The sequence below is a fragment of the Triticum dicoccoides genome, chromosome 2B, assembly GCF_002162155.2.
Source record: "Triticum dicoccoides isolate Atlit2015 ecotype Zavitan chromosome 2B, WEW_v2.0, whole genome shotgun sequence".
Lineage (NCBI taxonomy): Eukaryota > Viridiplantae > Streptophyta > Magnoliopsida > Poales > Poaceae > Triticum > Triticum dicoccoides.
In genome coordinates this window covers 542,441,384-542,459,247 of record NC_041383.1, presented here as the reverse complement: position 1 = coordinate 542,459,247, position 17,864 = coordinate 542,441,384, and the positions used below count along the sequence as shown (strand labels likewise).

At 43.8% G+C, this 17,864-nt stretch overlaps 2 protein-coding genes across 2 annotated transcripts; both read left to right on the top strand.

Annotated features, from left to right (window-relative positions):
- The first annotated feature begins 1,213 nt into the window (after positions 1-1,213).
- On the top strand, positions 1,214-2,480 carry LOC119367976 (putative nuclease HARBI1). Its single transcript, XM_037633346.1, has 2 exons — positions 1,214-1,563; positions 1,651-2,480. Exons 1-2 carry the CDS (start codon positions 1,267-1,269, stop codon positions 2,377-2,379), a joined length of 1,026 nt encoding a protein of 341 aa, XP_037489243.1. The 5' UTR covers positions 1,214-1,266; the 3' UTR covers positions 2,380-2,480.
- Positions 2,481-2,679: 199 nt separating this feature from the next.
- Positions 2,680-4,565, top strand: LOC119367975. The gene is made up of 4 exons (XM_037633345.1): positions 2,680-3,012; positions 3,111-3,786; positions 3,875-3,927; positions 4,405-4,565. The coding sequence occupies exons 1-3, from the start codon at positions 2,701-2,703 to the stop codon at positions 3,919-3,921; spliced, it is 1,035 nt and encodes a 344-aa protein (XP_037489242.1). The 5' UTR covers positions 2,680-2,700; the 3' UTR covers positions 3,922-3,927; positions 4,405-4,565.
- The last annotated feature ends 13,299 nt before the right edge of the window (positions 4,566-17,864 follow it).

The following is a 17,864-nucleotide window of genomic DNA, read 5'->3' as shown; positions in this document are numbered from 1 at the left end:
TTTTTGCAAAATGTGCCTCCATGCTATGCGTTCTTTATTCTAAAGCATGCACACCGTTGTTAGTCCGACAATCTTACCGGTCACCCTAAGGCCCCGCTTGGTTCCTCGTTTTAGGGCCCAATACACCTGTAAAATATACCCCTGTAAAATAAAAACGGATGGGCCTGTCGTTGGTGCTTGGCATGTCGTTTTTGGGCTGTAAGTTTTACACTGGTTTTCTCGTTTACACCCGTATCGGGCCGGTATCCGATACAGACCAGAGGCCGTCGTTTTTCCCCCACCTCGCCTCTCGCTCGAGACCTAGATCGAGTTGCGCCGCCGGGAGGCGCCGGCGCTGGTGTCCACGAGGAGGTCAAGCGACGGCGTTCGCGACGGCGACGTGGTGAGGCGCAGAAGACGGTGGCCACGACGGGGTTTAGACGCGCCGACGACGGCGACTCGTTCCTGGCCACGACGGTGACGGCGACTCGTTCCTGGCCACGACGGTGACGGCGACTCGCTCCTGGCCGCGACGGCGACGCTGGCCGGCAGTCGTGACCTGACCGTGACGGCGAACCGCTCATCCTCCTCCGCTCCGCCAAGGTATCCTCCCTCCTCCTCTGCCCCCTTCCTATCCCTTCCCCAGTCATCCGGCGGCGGAGTACTCCTTGGCGACGTGGCCATCCTGCTTCGTGATGATTAGACCGAACCCTCCTATCAGTTAACAGCTGCTGCCAAAGTTTCACAAGAATTCAGTTTCGTCAGGCGTAGGGTAGTTAGTTCTGTCAGTTAAAGTTCAGTTTGATCAGGGAAATAAGCCAAGCTTCATTTAGTTGTTACAGTGCAGTTTAAGCTGCTGTCAAAGTTCAGATTGATCGGGGAATAAGCCAAATGATCTGGTAGTTAGCTGCTGTCAAAGTTCAGTTTGATGTAAATCTAGAAATACTGATAAACAAACAGATGAACAGTGATCCAATGAGTTGCTTTTGTCTGTCCAAGATGTTTTTGATCGGTTGAAGATAGTGCCCAAAGTTCCTTGCAATAGATAATGCGTTTGGTCATGTTAAGCTAGTTTGTCGTTGTTCATATACTATGGGCCTGCTTCGTTTAAATAACATGACTGATGCATGGAATAACAACAGAAGCTTGCTAACAATCCATGCCCTGATGTGTAAGCTAGTTTCTAGGAGGGAAAAGATTCCAGTGAACACATCCATTCTTACAGGAGCTAAGTATATCCGAGAAATATTGGATGGCCACCCTCAACGGTGCCTTGATATTCTTAGGATGGAATCCCATATCTTCCAACTTCTATGTGACCATCTTAGATCCAAAAATCTTCTAAAAAATTCAAAAGGAGTCAGTGTTGAAGAGCAACTAGGGATGTTTATGTACATGCTATCCAGGAATGCGAGTTATCGTACGTTGACTGATAGGTTTCAGCACAGTCCTGAAACGGTGCATAGGCATATCAATGGATGCTTCAACGCTATGAGATCATTGGCATTTGACCTTATCAAGCATAGTTCGCTAGATACTCATTGGAAAATATCAACAAATCCCCAGTTTTGGCCTTTCTTTGAGGTACACGCCATCCCTTGCTATGTACTTTAGGAATTTATATCCTCCCTTAGTATAACACATATAGTAACCATAGCTTGTTTAATGCAGAACTGCCTAGGGGCAATAGATGGGACTCATGTTCCCATGACCATTACATCCAACGAGGCTGCTCCATACAGGAATAGAAAGGGGACCCTCTCCCAAAATGTGATGGTCGCCTGCGACTTCGATCTCAACTTTGTTTATGTGTCAGCTGGTTGGGAGGGGTCTGCCTCAGATGCTGGAGTATTGAAATCTGCTATTCAATCAGGCTTCCATGTACCTCCGGGCAAGTATTATTTGGTTGACGGAGGCTATGCAAACACACCACAGTTTCTAGCTCCGTACCGTGGAGTTCGTTACCATCTAAAAGATTTCGGTAGAGGTGGCCCTCGTCCAAAGAACCCCAAAGAACTCTTCAATCTAAGGCATGCCCGTCTACGGAACCATATAGAGCGTACAATTGGTGTATGGAAAATGCGATTTCCTATTTTAAAAGTTGGCACACATTACCCAATTGACACTCAAGTCAAAATTCCTATGGCGGCAGCTGTATTTCACAATATAATCCGGAGTCACAGAGGTGATGAACAATGGCTAGATACGCAACAAATGCAAATTGACCCTCTTCTATTTGTCACTCTTCCTGATGGAGATGACATACCTCGACATGTTCCTACATCCTCAAGCAATCAAAGGGACCTTGGTAATTCTATGAGAGATGAAATTGCCAACAGGATGTGGGCGGACTATCAAAGAATTCGAAGTGAAAGATCGTCACGGAGATCTACTAGCTAATAATTTAAGTTTTTATTCTGTCAAAGTAATTTATTGTAATGATGTGGAATTTGAGATATAAAGATGACATTTGAGTTATGTTAATGTTTCATTTGAGTTATGTAAGGATGACATTTGAGTTATGTTATTAGGATCGATCCTATATATTAGCAACATTTGAGTTATGTTAATGTTTCATTTCATATTACTTGATGTGATTTTGCATTTTCAGATTCTTATATTTCTTAATTGTGATGTTGGATTTTCATATTCTTATGTTGCTTAATGTGATCAGATTCTTGTATTGATTTATTGCTAAAGTTACATTGTCATAGGTTCAATATGACGCAAAATAGGGCTAAGTGGACAGCAAGGTATGAGAAAGGTCTCGTGGAGGTACTTACAGAGTACAATCTATCTCATTACCGTGGCCAAAATGGGTGGACTACCGAAGGATGGAATCAAGTTGTCAAGGAACTGAACAATTTATATCCAGAGGCAAGGTTTACCAAGGATCAGGTTCAAGATAAGGAAGCTCAGTTGAAAAAGCACTACAAAAATATCAAGTTGATAGTCAACCGCTCTGGAATATCATGGAATGATATTGCATGTGTGATCAACACCACGCCTGAAAAATGGGAAGAGATCATTGCAGTAAGTTTTTATTCCTTCTAACTTTTGATTTCCTTATATGTGCATGAACTTTTCATGCCTATGCATGATCTGCTCACACCTTTCTATTAATTATGTAGGAGGACCCAAAGCTCAAAATGTATGAAGGAAAGAGCTTTCCATTGTACGAGGCATTGGGTGTGCTCTATGAAGGACACATTGCGCAAGGAAGACACTGCCTCACATCAAGGAAGCCTCCGATTGGCACAAAAACAGGTAGCAACTTTGGAGCGAAGGATAAGATGGTTGCAAGCACTAGCAAGAAAAATACAAGACATGGAAGAGATGACAACGTAAGGACTTCTTCAATAATTGACATCAATGATACTCCTACATTAGATGATGTGGATGAAAGAGAGAACACTGTCAATGACGAGGAAGAATTAGGCAGTGAAGATGCTGATGGCGATCAACCACAAATAAGTGAATCAAGTGCAAAAGGGAAAAAAACTAAGAAACAAAAAGGTGCCACATCTGTACAGCGGCTTGAAGATTCCATGATGGCTTATGTGAATTTCAAGAAAGATCAAGCTTCCAAGAAGGAAAAAGTGTCACAGCAAGGAAAACAACCCTCAATTACAGAATGCTTGCAGGTCTTGAATGACATGGATGATGTTCCCGACGAGGTCAAAATCTTTGCCTCTGATGTTTTCAAGGATGCAGCAAATCGTGAGATTTTCCTGGGTTACAACTCAAGATTGCGGGGTATGTGGCTAAAGAAGGAAGTCGACAAGATTAGTCCTCAGCCTCCTCCTTGTAAGTACCATTATGTTGGTTTTCTGCATTTCTTCTCCCCACTAAAGATAAGTTTGTAAGGCTTAGTTGAGCGAGTATTCCTTTGCAACTCGGTTTTCATCTGGCGATATTCCTTCAATCAATCTGGTGCTCTGATCAAAGGTATTGTTTGTGCTCCTTTTATTTCCATTAGGTGAAGCATACCTTGCTTGCTCCTGGAGTCCCTTTGGCCTCAACGAGGCTCCGCTAGTGGGAGGGAGTAACATAATATTCTGGACATGTTTGTTATTATCCACAATAGACCTGTTTTGGGAACTTGCAATTCTTGGAGTTATCATTTTTGCATTCAAAATCATATAGACCTGCTGCTGTCTAGAACATCTTTTCTTACTTAAGATGTTGTTTATATTGCTGCCATGTTGTTTCTTCATATCGGTGTTTTTTGAAAAATAATATGGTTTCTTTAAATTTAGTGACATGCTATGGCTACCTTGTACCATCTGGCTCCCCTTGGTAATTCAGGATTTTGTGCTAATCTTTTTGACATACATGGTTGTTCTTGACATGTGTGGCTGGTATCCTTCATAGAGCACAAAGTGTTCTTACATAGCTAATGTTTTTCAATTTTTTTCTTTTCAGGATGTCCTTTCACATGATTCTATGATTACCCGAGTCCATGAAGCAATCAATAATATTCCTGAAATACTTTATGTCTAAGCGCACAATGGTTGAACAATTGCCTCAATAAATTTGGTTATGTAGCATGCGGACGAGACGAGACAAGTATGCCTCGATAAATTTGTAATTTAAATTACTGACTTTGAGCACTATGAGTTATCGGAACTATGTTCAAATGGATGATTGCAAAAATATTATCCTTTTTTTGATGTGGTTGTACTGTTATATAAATAAAAAATTTAGCTCATTTTATACATGTGCAATTTGTGTGGAAGTGCAGTCTGTGCTATTGAAAATTCTGTACGTGTGTATTAGAAAGTCTGTGCTGTTGAAAAGCTATACATTTGGGTGCCATGCATATTTGAACATATATATAGTGCTGCAACTTGGGCGCCATGTATATTTTACAACCGAATTGAAACTGGAGCCAACTTACAGGGGTGGCAGAAAAACAACATTCCAAGCGGAGGCTAGAAGCGGAATGGAAATACAACCCTGTGGCATGTATTTGGTTTGAGACTAGTATAATACAGGTGTAAAATGTTACAGGGGTGGCAGAAAAACAACATTCCAAACGGGGCCTAAAGGAGTTTTTTGGGCTCGTTGCACGGCATGCCCAGAGCCATCGGTTGATCCAGCGTGCAATACATTTGGGTTGGCTCCAGCCAGCACCTTGACGAATCATACAACCCCTTGGGCATCGGCAGTTGCATGTGATGCCTCCAGTCTGCTGTAAGCACCGTAGATCTTTTCCTCTCATTTTTCAGGTTGATGTGTATAATATTAATCATGTCATAATTATGATTTTTCTAATAAATGGTCGAGATATTCCGCCATCAGCAATATAAATATTGTTTAGATACTCAACGGCTCACACGATATTCGACAGGTCACAGTCATATGTCCATATCTTCATACTGTAATGCTGCCAGAATAAATGGCACCAATTTATTTCCTTCCTTTGTAGCGAATTCGACAATCAGAAATGAATAAATCAAAATCAGATTTTTATAGTAAGCATTAATGCGGAAGATCGAATACTTACTATAGTAAATACGACGACCCACTCCCCTCTTCCAAATACGCATGCTCATCGCTATATATAGACGCGCCCCCCGACTGCCACAACAACAATACCACCACCACCACCACTCTCAAATCTTCTTGCCATGGCGACTTCTCTCTCGCCAACCGCCATGGTGATGGCTCTGTTGCTGGCCATGCTGGTCGCACTCTCCTTAGCGCACAAGGAGCACCAACACGCGCCGACTCAAGCGCCGAGCCCCACTCACCATCATGGCCATCTTGCCCCGGCACCAAGCCATCATCGCCATCACGGGCCGGCGTCGGCGCCTGCTCCCGTCCACGGGGGACACCACCATCATCACCATGCTCCGGCCCACTCGCCGGTCCACCACCATCATCACCATGCTCCGGCCCACTCACCGGGCCACCACCATCACCACCAAGCTCCGGCTCCATCACCGATCCACCACCATCATCACCACAGTCCCGCACCGTCGCCGGTCCATCACCATCATCACCATGCTCCGACACCATCGCCGGTCCACCACCATCGTCACCATGCTCCAGCGCCATCCCCGGTCCACCTCGACGCCAAGGAGTTGGACACTTAGAGTTATACCATCTCCTATTTGTATCTTCATCTTATTTTCCCCAGGGAATTGTTTAATAAAATCATTTTACGGAAGATCAAATCTCACATTTCCTTCAAAAACTTTAATGGTACCTTTAATGGTTCTGAAGAGCAGTCTACCTAGTGTGGTTGGTGCAAAGGGATGTTCAGGCATATCAATAATGAGAGGGCAATAATTAATTTTAATGACTACACCATGCTTAATCCTTACACTTGTGTAAGGTAGAATTGGCCATGTTCAACTTAATTTCACTAGTAAAAACGAACCTAGATTGAGATTATCATAAATGGATTTTGGGATAGTAGAAACACTAACACCTAGATCACATAAATAATTGAACCTAGATCCTTTCTTGGCTCAAATATATCCTCTTGTTCGGGTAGATGCTTACCATATAGATTTTATTTCCAACATCCAATTCATCTACCTTATATGCAACTTGATCAACAAAGTGTTTTTACGCCTCGTCATTTGATACCTTGGGGAGCAGATGCTTGAGAGTCAATATCTTCACGAAGTCTGCTCCAAAATATGAAGCTTCTGATATATGGCACTTGCCAAGCTCCTATGAAGATTCTTCGCTATTTTTCATCATCTTGAGACTCTCAACTAGATTAGGTTCCGACTTTCCAGGAAACTTGGCTAGAATCACTGTTTGGCTCTCTGCCATTTTAGTGGCGTGTTCCATGCTACAAGTTGTTTATTCTCCAGCATGCACATCTTAGTGAGTCCGTAATCTTACCAGCCATTTGACCGAGTAAGCCATCGCGGTTCTTTAAGATTTCAGTAAATGTTTTTTCTAGCTCATTTTGAGCAGTTCTAATGGTTTTAAGAGTTTCATCGATAGAACTTCTATTACCGTTGCTTGTTCCAATTAAATTTTAGGTGCTCCATTATTAATTGGATACAGGTGCTTAGGAGCATACCCAAGAATTGTTTTCAATTAAAATCGAAGGGGCACAATTTACAATCTTTTGTGACCCTTGCTTCACCAAAAAAGTCATTTTGGGCTCATCGCACGGCATCCCTAGAGCCATCGGTTGATCCAGCGCGCATCACATTTGGGTTGGCTCCAGCCAACACCTTGACGAATCATATGGCCCCTTGGGCCTCGGGCTCTAGGCAGTTGCCTATGATGCCTCCAGTCTATTGTAAGCATCCTAGATTTTTTTCCTCTCATTTTTTAGGTTGATGTGTATAATATTAATCATGTGGCAATTACGATTTTCTAATAAATACTCGACATTTTTTGCATGCAACAATATAAATATCGTATATATATTCAACGACTCAAATGATATTCGATAGGTCACAATCATATATCTATATCTTCGTACTGTAATGCTGCCAGTGATACAAATAAATGGCACCGATTTATTTCCTTCCTTTGTAGTGAATTCGACGAACGAAACAAATCAATCGAAATTGCATTTTTATAGTAAGCATTAATGCAGAAGATTGAATACTTGCCATAGTAAAGACGACGACCGTCTCCCCTCTTCTAGATACGCATGGTCGTCCCTATATATAGACGCACTCCCTGACTGTCACAACCACAACAACAATACCACCACAACCACTCTCAAATCTTCTTGCCATGGTGACTCCTCTCTCGCAAACAGCCGGGGTGATGCCTCTGTTGCTGGCCATGCTGGTCTCGCACGAGGAGCACCAGCACGAGCCAGCTCAACCGCTGAGCTCCGCTCACCATCATGGCCACCTTGCCCCGCCGCGAAGCCATCATCACCATCATGAGCTGACGTCGACGCCTGCTCCCGCCCACGGGGGTGTTGGAAATATTCCCTAGAGGCAATAATAATTTGGTTATTATCATATTTCCTTGTTCATGATAAAGGTTTATTATTCATGCTAGAATTGTATTGACCGGAAACTTAAATACATGCGTGAATACATAGACAACACAATGTCCGTAGTGAGCCTCTACTAGACCAGCTCGTTGATCAAAGATGGTTAAGACTTCCTAACCATAGACATGACTTGTCATTTGATAACAGGATCACATCATCAGGAGAATGATGTGATGGACAAGACCCAATCGTAAGCTTAGCATCAGATCGTTTAGTTTATTTTCTATAGCTTTCTTCATGTCAAGTATCTGTTCCTTAGACCATGAGATCGTGTAACTTCCTGACACCGGAGGAATACTTAGGATGTATCAAAATGCCATTTCATAACTGGGTGATCATAAAGGTGCTCTACAAATATCTCTGAAGGTGTCTGTTGGGTCAGCATGGATCGAGACTGGGATTTGTCACTCCGTATGACGAAGAGATATCTTTGGGCCCTCTTGGTAATACAACATCTTAAAGAGCTTGCAAGAAATGTGTCTAATGAGTTAGTCATGGGATCTTGTATTACGGACGAGTAAAGAGACTTGCCGGTAACGAGATTGAACTAGGTATGGGGATACCGACGATCGAACCTCAGGCAAGTAACATATCGCCGGACAAAGGGAATTGCATACGGGATTAACCGAATCCTTGACATCGTGGTTCAACCGATAAAAGATCTTCGTGGAATATGTAGGAATCAATATGGGCATCTAGGTCTCGCTATTGCTTATTGACCGGAAAGGTGTCTCGGTCATGACTACATGATACGTCTCCGTCGTATCTATAATTTTTTATTGTTCCATGCCAACATTATTCAACTTTCATATACTTTTGGCAACTTTTTATACTATTTTTTGGACTAGCATATTGATCCAGTGCCCAGTGCTAGTTCCTGTTTGTTCCATGTTTTATGTTTTGCAGAAACCCAATATCAAACAGAGTCCAAGCGGGATAAAAATGGACGGAGATCATTTTTGGAATATTTATGATTTTTGGGAATAAAAACCAACGCGAGACGGTGCCCGAGGGGGCCACGAGGCAGTGGGCGCGCCCCAGGGGGGCAGGCGCGCCCCTAACCCTCGTGGGCACCCCGTAAGGCGGTTGACGCTCTTCTTTTGCCGCAAGAAAGCTAATTTTCGGAAAAAATGTGGGCGAAAGTTTCAATCCAATCGGAGTTACGGATCTCCGGATATATAAGAAACAGTGAAAGGGCAGAATGTGAGAGCGCAGAAACAGAGAGAGACAGAGAGACAGATCCAATCTCGGAGGGGCTCTCGCCCCTCCCATGCCATGGGAGCCAAGGACCAGAGGGGAAACCCTTCTCCCATCTAGGAAGAAGGTCAAGGAAGAAGAAGAAGAAGGGGGGCTCTCTCCCCCTCGCTTCTGGTGGCGCCGGAACACCGCCGGGGCCATCATCATCACCGCAATCTACACCAACAACTTCACCGCCTTCATCACCAACTCTTCCCTCCTCTATGCAGCGGTGTAACCTCTCTTTTACCCGCTGTAATCTCTACTTAAACATGGTGCTCAACGCTATATATTATTTCGCAATGATGTATGGATATCTTATGATGTTTGAGTAGATCCGTTTTGTCCTATGGGTTAATTGATGATCGTGATTGGTTTGAGTTGCCTGTTTTATTATTGGTGCTGTCCTATTGTGTCCTCTGTGTCGCGCAAGCTTGAGGGATTGCCACTGTAGGGTGTAGCAATATGTTCATGATTCGCTTATAGTGGGTTGCTTGAGTGAAAGAAGCATAAACCCGAGTAAGGGGGTTGTGGTGTATGGGATTAAGGGGACTTGATGCTTTAATGCTATGGTTGGGTTTTACCTTAATGATCTTTAGTAGTCGCGGATGCTTGCTAGAGTTCAAATCATAAGTACATATGATCCAAGAAGAGAAAGTATGTTAGCTTATGCCTCTCTCTCAAATAAAATTGCAATAGTGATTACCAGTTTAGTTATCGATTGTGTAGGGACAAATAACTTTCTCATGACAAAAAGCTCTCTATTAAAACTAACTCAGTTGTGTCTTCATCTAAACAGCTCCTACTTTTTATTTACGTGCTTTTTATTATCTTGCAAACCTATCCAACAACACCTACAAAGTACTTCTAGTTTCATACTTGTTCTAGCTAAAGTGAACGCTAAGCGTGCGTAGAGTTGTATCAGTGGTCGATAGAACTTGAGGGAATATTTGTTCTGCCTTTAGCTCCTCCTTGGGTTCGACACTCTTACTTATCGAAAGAGGCTACAATTGATCCCCTACACTTGTGGGTTATCAAGACCTTTTTTTGGCGCCGTTGCCGGGGAGTCATAGCGTGGGGTGAATATTCTCGTGTGTGCTTGTTTGCTTTATCACAAGTAATTTTTTATTTGCTGTTCTAAATTGTTTTCTATCTTTATTTATGGGTAGGAAACGCAAAATACCAAAAAAATTAGTTGTACCTACTACACAAATGGTTGAAGAACCACTCAAAATCTATCACACTCCTGAAGCTTTTTACTTGGATCATCTTCGATCCCTTTGTGCTCATGCTGAAACCCCAACTAGCTTAGTTGAGGGCAAATCTTTAGATGAGCATGCTTGTTATGTGCGACACCGTATATCTGAAAAAGGGAAACTTTTACTGGATCAAATTCATCGTTTGCAATGCTATGCTTGGAATTTATGTGAAATATATGATCTTACTTGTTGTTCTGAAAACCCTAAGAAACACCTTCCCTACCAATGTGAGTTTAGTGATAATAATCGTATCTTTGTATGATAAGGGTGTTTATAATTACTATAATGTTCAACAAATTGAAGAATTTGTTGCTTTTAAGGGTGCTTGTGAAATTGCTTCTTTGATTGAAAAGTATGATGCTACTCTCTACAAATCCGAAACTTTTGCCATACTTAGATACTGTTATGATAATTATGCTTCTAATGCCTATGTTAAACTATATATTGAGGACTCCTCCGCTGTCCGGGAAGAGATTAATATTTTGCAGGAGTATATGGAAGAAGAAATTGATGAAACTATGAGCTCATTGGATGAAAAGGATGATGAGGAGAGCGAAGAACAAACGGAGGAAGAGCGGATTAGCTACCCGTGCCCACCTTCTAATGAGAGTAACTCTTCAACTCATACATTGTTTAATTCCCCTTCGTGCTTACCGAAGGATGATTGCTATGATGATTGTTATGACCCCATTGATTGTCTTGAAATACCCCCTTTTGATGATGCTTGCTATGCTTGTGGCTAAGATGCCAATATGAATTATGCTTATGGAGATGAACTTGCTATAGTTCCTTATGTTAAACATGAAATTGTTGCTATTGCACCCACACATGATAGTCCTATTATCCTTTTGAATTCTCCCGACTGCACTATATCGGAGAAGTTTGCCCTTATTAAGGATTATATTGATGGGTTGCCTTTTACCATTGCACATGATAATTTTGATGATTTTGGTAGATATAATATGCATGTGCTTGCTGCCCCTACTTGCAATTATTATGAGAGAGGAACTATATCTCCACCTCTCTATGTTTCCAATATGATAAAATTACAAGAAATTGCTTATACTATGCATTGGACTTTACTATGTGTGCATGAATTGTTCTTTTACGACATGCCGATGCATAGGAAAAGAGTTAGACTTCGTTGTTGCATGATATATGTTACTTTGTGCTCACTACTAAATTACAAATCATTGTTAATTAAAATTGGCTTTGATATACCTTGGGATCCGGATGGATCCATTACTTGAGCACTATATGCCTAGCTTAATGGCTTTAAAGAAAGCGCTGCCATGGAGACAACCCGGAAGTTTTAGAGAGTCATTTATTTCTGTTGAGTGCTTTTATATAGTTTAAAAAACAAAAATAAATAAATAAAGAGGGGAACCCAAAACTTTTCAAAAAAGGAAAGTGAAAGTGAGAAAGACAAGCATTGTTGAAGTGGGGGAGCTCCTTGAACTTTGTTCATGCTCACAGAAACTTTGTGAATATTAATTACAGAAACTTTTTATCAAAAATAATCATCCCCTCGTACAATTCCATTGTATTATAAAAATAATATGCGGGTTTGCCTTTAGGATGTTTACAATGCTTGTTGGTTTGTATGGTGCAGGATAGAAACTTTGGCTGTAGTGCGCACATTTTACATTTTCTACTGGAACGTCAAACGGTTCTGAAACTTTTTGCACTGTCTTGCTATACAAATTGTTTATTTTTCCTAATTTTGGTAAATTTTGGGGTACTAGAAGTATGGTGAATGTTCAGATTTCTACAGACTGTTCTGTTTTTGACAGATTCTGTTTTTGATGCATAGTTTACTTGTTTTGATGAAACTATCAATTCCTATTAGTGGATTAAGCCATGAAAAAGTTATGTTACAGTAGACACAATGCAAAAACAAAATATTAATTGGTTTGCAACAGTACTTAGAGTAGTGATTTGCTTTATTATACTAACGGATCTTACCGAGTTTTCTGTTGAAGTTTTGTGTGGATGAAGTGTTTGATCGAGGAGGTCTCAATATGAGGAAAGGAAAGAGAGGCAAGAGCTCAAGCTTGGGGATGCCCAAGGCACCCCAAGTAAATATTCAAGGAGACTCAAGCGTCTAAGCTTGTGGATGTCCAAGGCACCCCAAGTAAATATTCAAGGAGACTCAAGCGTCTAAGCTTGGGGATGCCCCGGAAGGCATCCTCTTTCTTCAACAAGTATCAGGATGTTTTCGGATTCATTTCGTTCATGCGATATGTGCAAGTCTTGGAGCATCTTTTGCATTTAGTTTTCAATTTTCTTTTATGCACCATGCTGGTATGAGATAGTCCTTGGTTGATTTATAGAATGCTCATTGCACTTCACTTAAATCTTTTGAGTATGGCTTTATAGAATGCTTCACGTGCTTCACTTATATCATTTGAAGTTTGGATTGCCTGTTTCTCTTCACATAGAAAACCGCCATTTGTAGAATGCTCTTTTGCTTCACTTATATTTGTTAGAGCGTGGGCATATCTTTTGCAAAAAGAATTAAACTCTCTTGCTTCACTTATATCTATTTAGAGAGATGACAGGAATTGGCCATTCACATGGTTAGTCATAAAATCCTACTTAAACTTGTAGATCGCTGAATATGATATGTTTGATTCCTTGCAATAGTTTTGCAATATAAAGATGGTGATATTAGAGTCATGCTACTGGGTAGTTGTGGATTGTATAAATACTTGTGTTGAAGTTTGTGATTCCCGTAGCATGCACATATGGTGAACCGTTATGTAACGAAGTTGGAGCATGAGGTATTTATTGATTGTCTTCCTTATGAGTGGCGGTCGGGGACGAGCGATGGTCTTTTCCTACCAATCTATCCCCCTAGGAGCATGCGTGTAGTACTTTGTTTCAATGACTAATAGATTTTTGCAATAAGTATGTGAGTTCTTTATGACTAATGCTGAGTCCATGGATTATACGCACTCTCACCCTTCCATCATTGCTAGCCTCTTCGGTACCGCGCATTGCCATTTCTCACCTTGAGAGTTGGTGCAAACTTCGCCTCTTGGGGATAAACTATTGAGTACAAACCGCCCAGGAGGGGCCGGTTTACACTCAACCGTATTGAAGCCCATGAAGACTCAGAAGATGGCGCTTTACTATGAAGCTTAGAGGCCCGGAGCCTAGTGGCGGATTAGGGCCCATAATAGCAAACCGCCATGGTTATGTAAACTTGTGTTGTAAGTTAGGAAAGGAGAGACCGAGCCGGACTCTTGTATAAGTTGGCCTCGGGACTCTGTAGACCGGCCGGGCGTCAAGCTGTGTATATAAAGGGACGACCCGGCAGCGGTTCAGGGACAACAGATAACAACTCGAGACTCAGGCAAAGCATATTTGCATCCTGGTCATCGAAACCCAATCAATCCCATCACAACTAGACGTAGGCTTTTACCTTCATCGAAGGGGCCGAACTAGTATAAAACTCCCGTGTCCCTTGTCCGGTTTAACCCCTTCAAGCTAACCCGTAGCGATGGCTCCATGACTAAGTCCTTTCCTGAGGACATCTGACATGTTAATTCCACGACAGTTGGCGCCCACCATGGGGCTATCACACGATGGTGTCGAGTTCTTGAAGGGCTGCTCTGAAGGACTTAAGGGGTACGTGATCGGCCAGATGACCAAAAGTCATCGCGGCAAACTCTACATCGACGATGAAGGATGGGGCCCCGAGGCCGGCTCAATCGAGTATGGATACCGGGCCCCCTTTGGCGGAATTCACGTCTTCATTGGCAAGATCGGTGAACCGGGCCTTGAGCCGGACATCTGCATCGACCTCGTCGAGACGGCTTAACATGCAAGCCCTGCCCAGGTGAAACTCGCCATGAAGCGTGCGTTCGTGGGATGTGTCCATGGGATCGGATCTGAACCGATGTCTGAAGGTGAGACAGTTATTTATTCCGATGACGAATCGTCCACTGGTGAAACCGAGTCCCTGTACCAAGTTCAGGATGGTGTGTTCGAAGGATATTCCGATGGCAACAGTATTCCGGACCTCCTTGAACCGCCGAGTCGGGTTGCTGTTTTCATGGCCGAAATGCAGCCCACTCTGCAGTCTTCATCCAATGCAGCAATGAATACCGGATCAGCAGCCGTGGCAGGAGGCTCGGCGCGCCGACCGGCTCAAGTCCTCTCCGATTTGATGGATGCCTGGGCTACCTTGTTGACCACGGCAGTTACCCCGGAGACGCAGGATCAACATAATGTGAATATTGCGAAGCTAAAGGACCAGATAACACAAGCCAAGGAGGATCTAGCAATGGAGGACGCTAGGTTGGCTGAAGAACGGGCCGCTTTGGATGCTCGGTCACAACAAATACATGCGCGGAACTACCGACTCCTGTTGGATCAGAATGCAACACATGACGTAATGCGGAGAAAGTATCGGTCATGTTTGCCATCAGTCTATGAGGGGATGAATCTTTTCAACACACCAGGGGTTGGGCCCAGTAATCCGGTAGCCACAAACCGGACTGACGCGCCAAGGGCAGCACCGGATCAACCATGGACGATGGAACCACCTTGACGAACAGATAACCTGCCGCAATATGTGCCTACTCCATCGGGTCACTTCTCAAGTCCTTTGGATAATATGATTGCTGCAGCATCTCGCTTGGCAGCTATTCCGATGGAGGGCAATTCACTGGCAGCGATTGAGACATGGCGGGCCATAGATCTTCTTCAAACCGCCGTGGTGCAGCAGCAGGCTTATTCTTACAGTCGGGATAGAATTCATTCCACTCCTTGTCCGAGCAAAAGTTACAGCAGGCACATGGATGAACCAGAAGTGTCTAGCAGTGCACAACACCGGAATGTTCCCCAGAGGCCCAATCTGGCACGTGGTGAAGTAAATGCTCATGATGTGGTGGATAGCGGCAGGGCACGAAGGGAGGCCGCTTTGGCAGCACAGCATACGGGTTGTTATCAACCCACCCCGGTTCAACCTACGGCGTGAGTAGACCGTGGTATCGGGTTAGCCTTTAGCTCCTGGGGAGTGCCTTGTCTCATTCCGGCTCTATGCAATGTGCGACTGCCTAAGGATTTCAAGGGTCCACGCAAGGTGCCGAATTACACAGCGGATCAACCACCAGAAGCATGGATTGAAAGTTATGAGATGGCAATGGAGATGCTGGACGTGGATGAAGCGGCTTGTGCTAAGTATTTCACGATGATGTTGGAAGGGACAGCCCATACTTGGTTGAAAAATTTACCAGCTAACTCCATCGAATCGTGGGATCAGTTGAAGGCCCGGTTTATAGCCAATTTCAAAGACACCTGCAAACAACCCATGTCTATTGTGGATCTGGATGCCCGTGTTCAATGGGAGAACGAGTCAACCACTCATTGGGTGCGCCGAGTTTCAGAAGTTTTGCATTCTTCAGACCGGATTAACGCTGGTTAGGCAATCATCACTCTGGAACACAATTGCCGGTTTAAGTCGCTAAAGATGAAGTTGGGACGGCTCAAGCGCCACTGCGATGACTTGGGCACCCTCATGGCCGCCTTGGTCAAATATGCCGATTCTGATAATACCAAGGATCCCAATTCTGATGAGGAGAAACCGGAGAAGGGAAAGAAGAACGGCGGTGCCAAGGGTCAGCAGCACAACCAAGGAGGCCATGGGAACAACGGTAAGCGTAAAGTGGATTCAGATTTCGTAGCTAACGCTAATGTGCAGCGTCGTAAGGGTAAACCGCCCCAGCGCGGCGGCGGAATGAATCTAGAGCGTCTGATGAATCAGCCCTGCCCAAAGCATGGGACCAAGGAGGTTCCTGCAACGCATCTCTGGAAGGATTGTCACATTATGAAGGAGTTCAAGAACTCTGATCTTTTCCGATATGATCAGGGGCCATTAGGCGGTTCAGGTCCAGGTTTTCATGGTGGCGGCGGTTCAAGCTCTGGATTTCAGAATAATCAGGGCAACCAGAACAATCAAGGTGGTAATAACCAGCAGAATAATCAAGGAAATCAGCAGCAGTCGGGTTACCAGAGTCACCCAAAGCAGTTGAATGGTGGGCAGTATCATGTGTTCACTACTAGTTTGTGCAAGCGTGATCAGAAGCTTCACAAGAGGGCAGTTAATGCTGTTGAACCGGCAGTACCATGTTATCTGCGGTGGTCCGAACAACCTATTGTGTGGAGTAGGGAGGATCATCCGCCCCGGGTTGACAATCCGGGTCACCTGGCTTTGGTGGTGGCACCTCAGGTGGGAGGTTATAAGTTCACCAAGGTACTCATGGATGGAGGAAGCAGTATCAACATTCTGTATTATGAGACCTTCCGTCGCATGGGGTTGACAGACAAGAGTCTTAAACCGTCCAACACTGTTTTTCATGGTGTAGTATCAGGTAAATCGGCATATCCTGTTGGTAAGATCACTTTGGAAGTTGTGTTTGGTGATGAGCATGATTCCCGGTCTGAGACATTGACCTTTGAAGTGGTGAGGATCCAGAGCCCGTACCACACACTGTTTGGGTGACCGGCTTATGCAAAGTTCATGTCAAGGCCATGTTATATTTACTTACAGCTCAAGATGCCGGGTCATAAAGGGACCATTATGGTTCACGGAAGTCGTAAAATTGCTTTGGATTGCGAGGAAGGTGATGCGGCCTATGCTGAGTCGGTTTGTGCCACAGAGGAGCTGAAGTTTTATAAGGAAAATGTTGATCCGGCCGACATGACCCCTCTGAAGAAGCCCACCACTGAGCATGACCCAACCCTGCATTTCAAACCGGCCGATGAGACTAAACTTGTTGACTTTGTTGCTGGCGATTCATCCTAGCAGTTCAGCATCAGCACAAATCTGGATCCAAAATAGGAAAGCGTGCTCATCGAGTTCATCCATGAGAACCGAGACATTTTTGCATGGAAGCCTTCTGAAATGCCAGGTGTACCGAGGGAACTCGTTGAGCACACTCTTAATATTGATCCCAAGTTCAAACCGGTCAAGCAATTTCTTCATCGCTTTAATGAGGAAAGACGCAAGGCAATTGGTGAAGAGGTAGCCCGGCTGTTGGCTGCTGGGTTTATCGTTGAAGTATTTCACCCTGAATGGTTGGCTAATCCGGTGCTTTTTCTCAAGAAAAACAGCACTTGGCGTATGTGTGTGGACTACACTGATTTGAATAAAGCTTGTCTGGCCGATCCCTTTGCTCTCCCATGTATTGATCAGATTATTGATGCGACGACGGGTTGTGAGCGCCTGAGTTTCCTGGATGCTTATTCCGGTTATCATCAGATCAAGATGGCAGTTAAGGACCAGGAGAAGACAACCTTCATCACTCCCTTTGGAGCCTTTTGCTATGTTTCTATGCCCTTTGGGCTCAAGAGTGCCCAGGCAACTTATCAACGTTGCATGCAGAATTGTC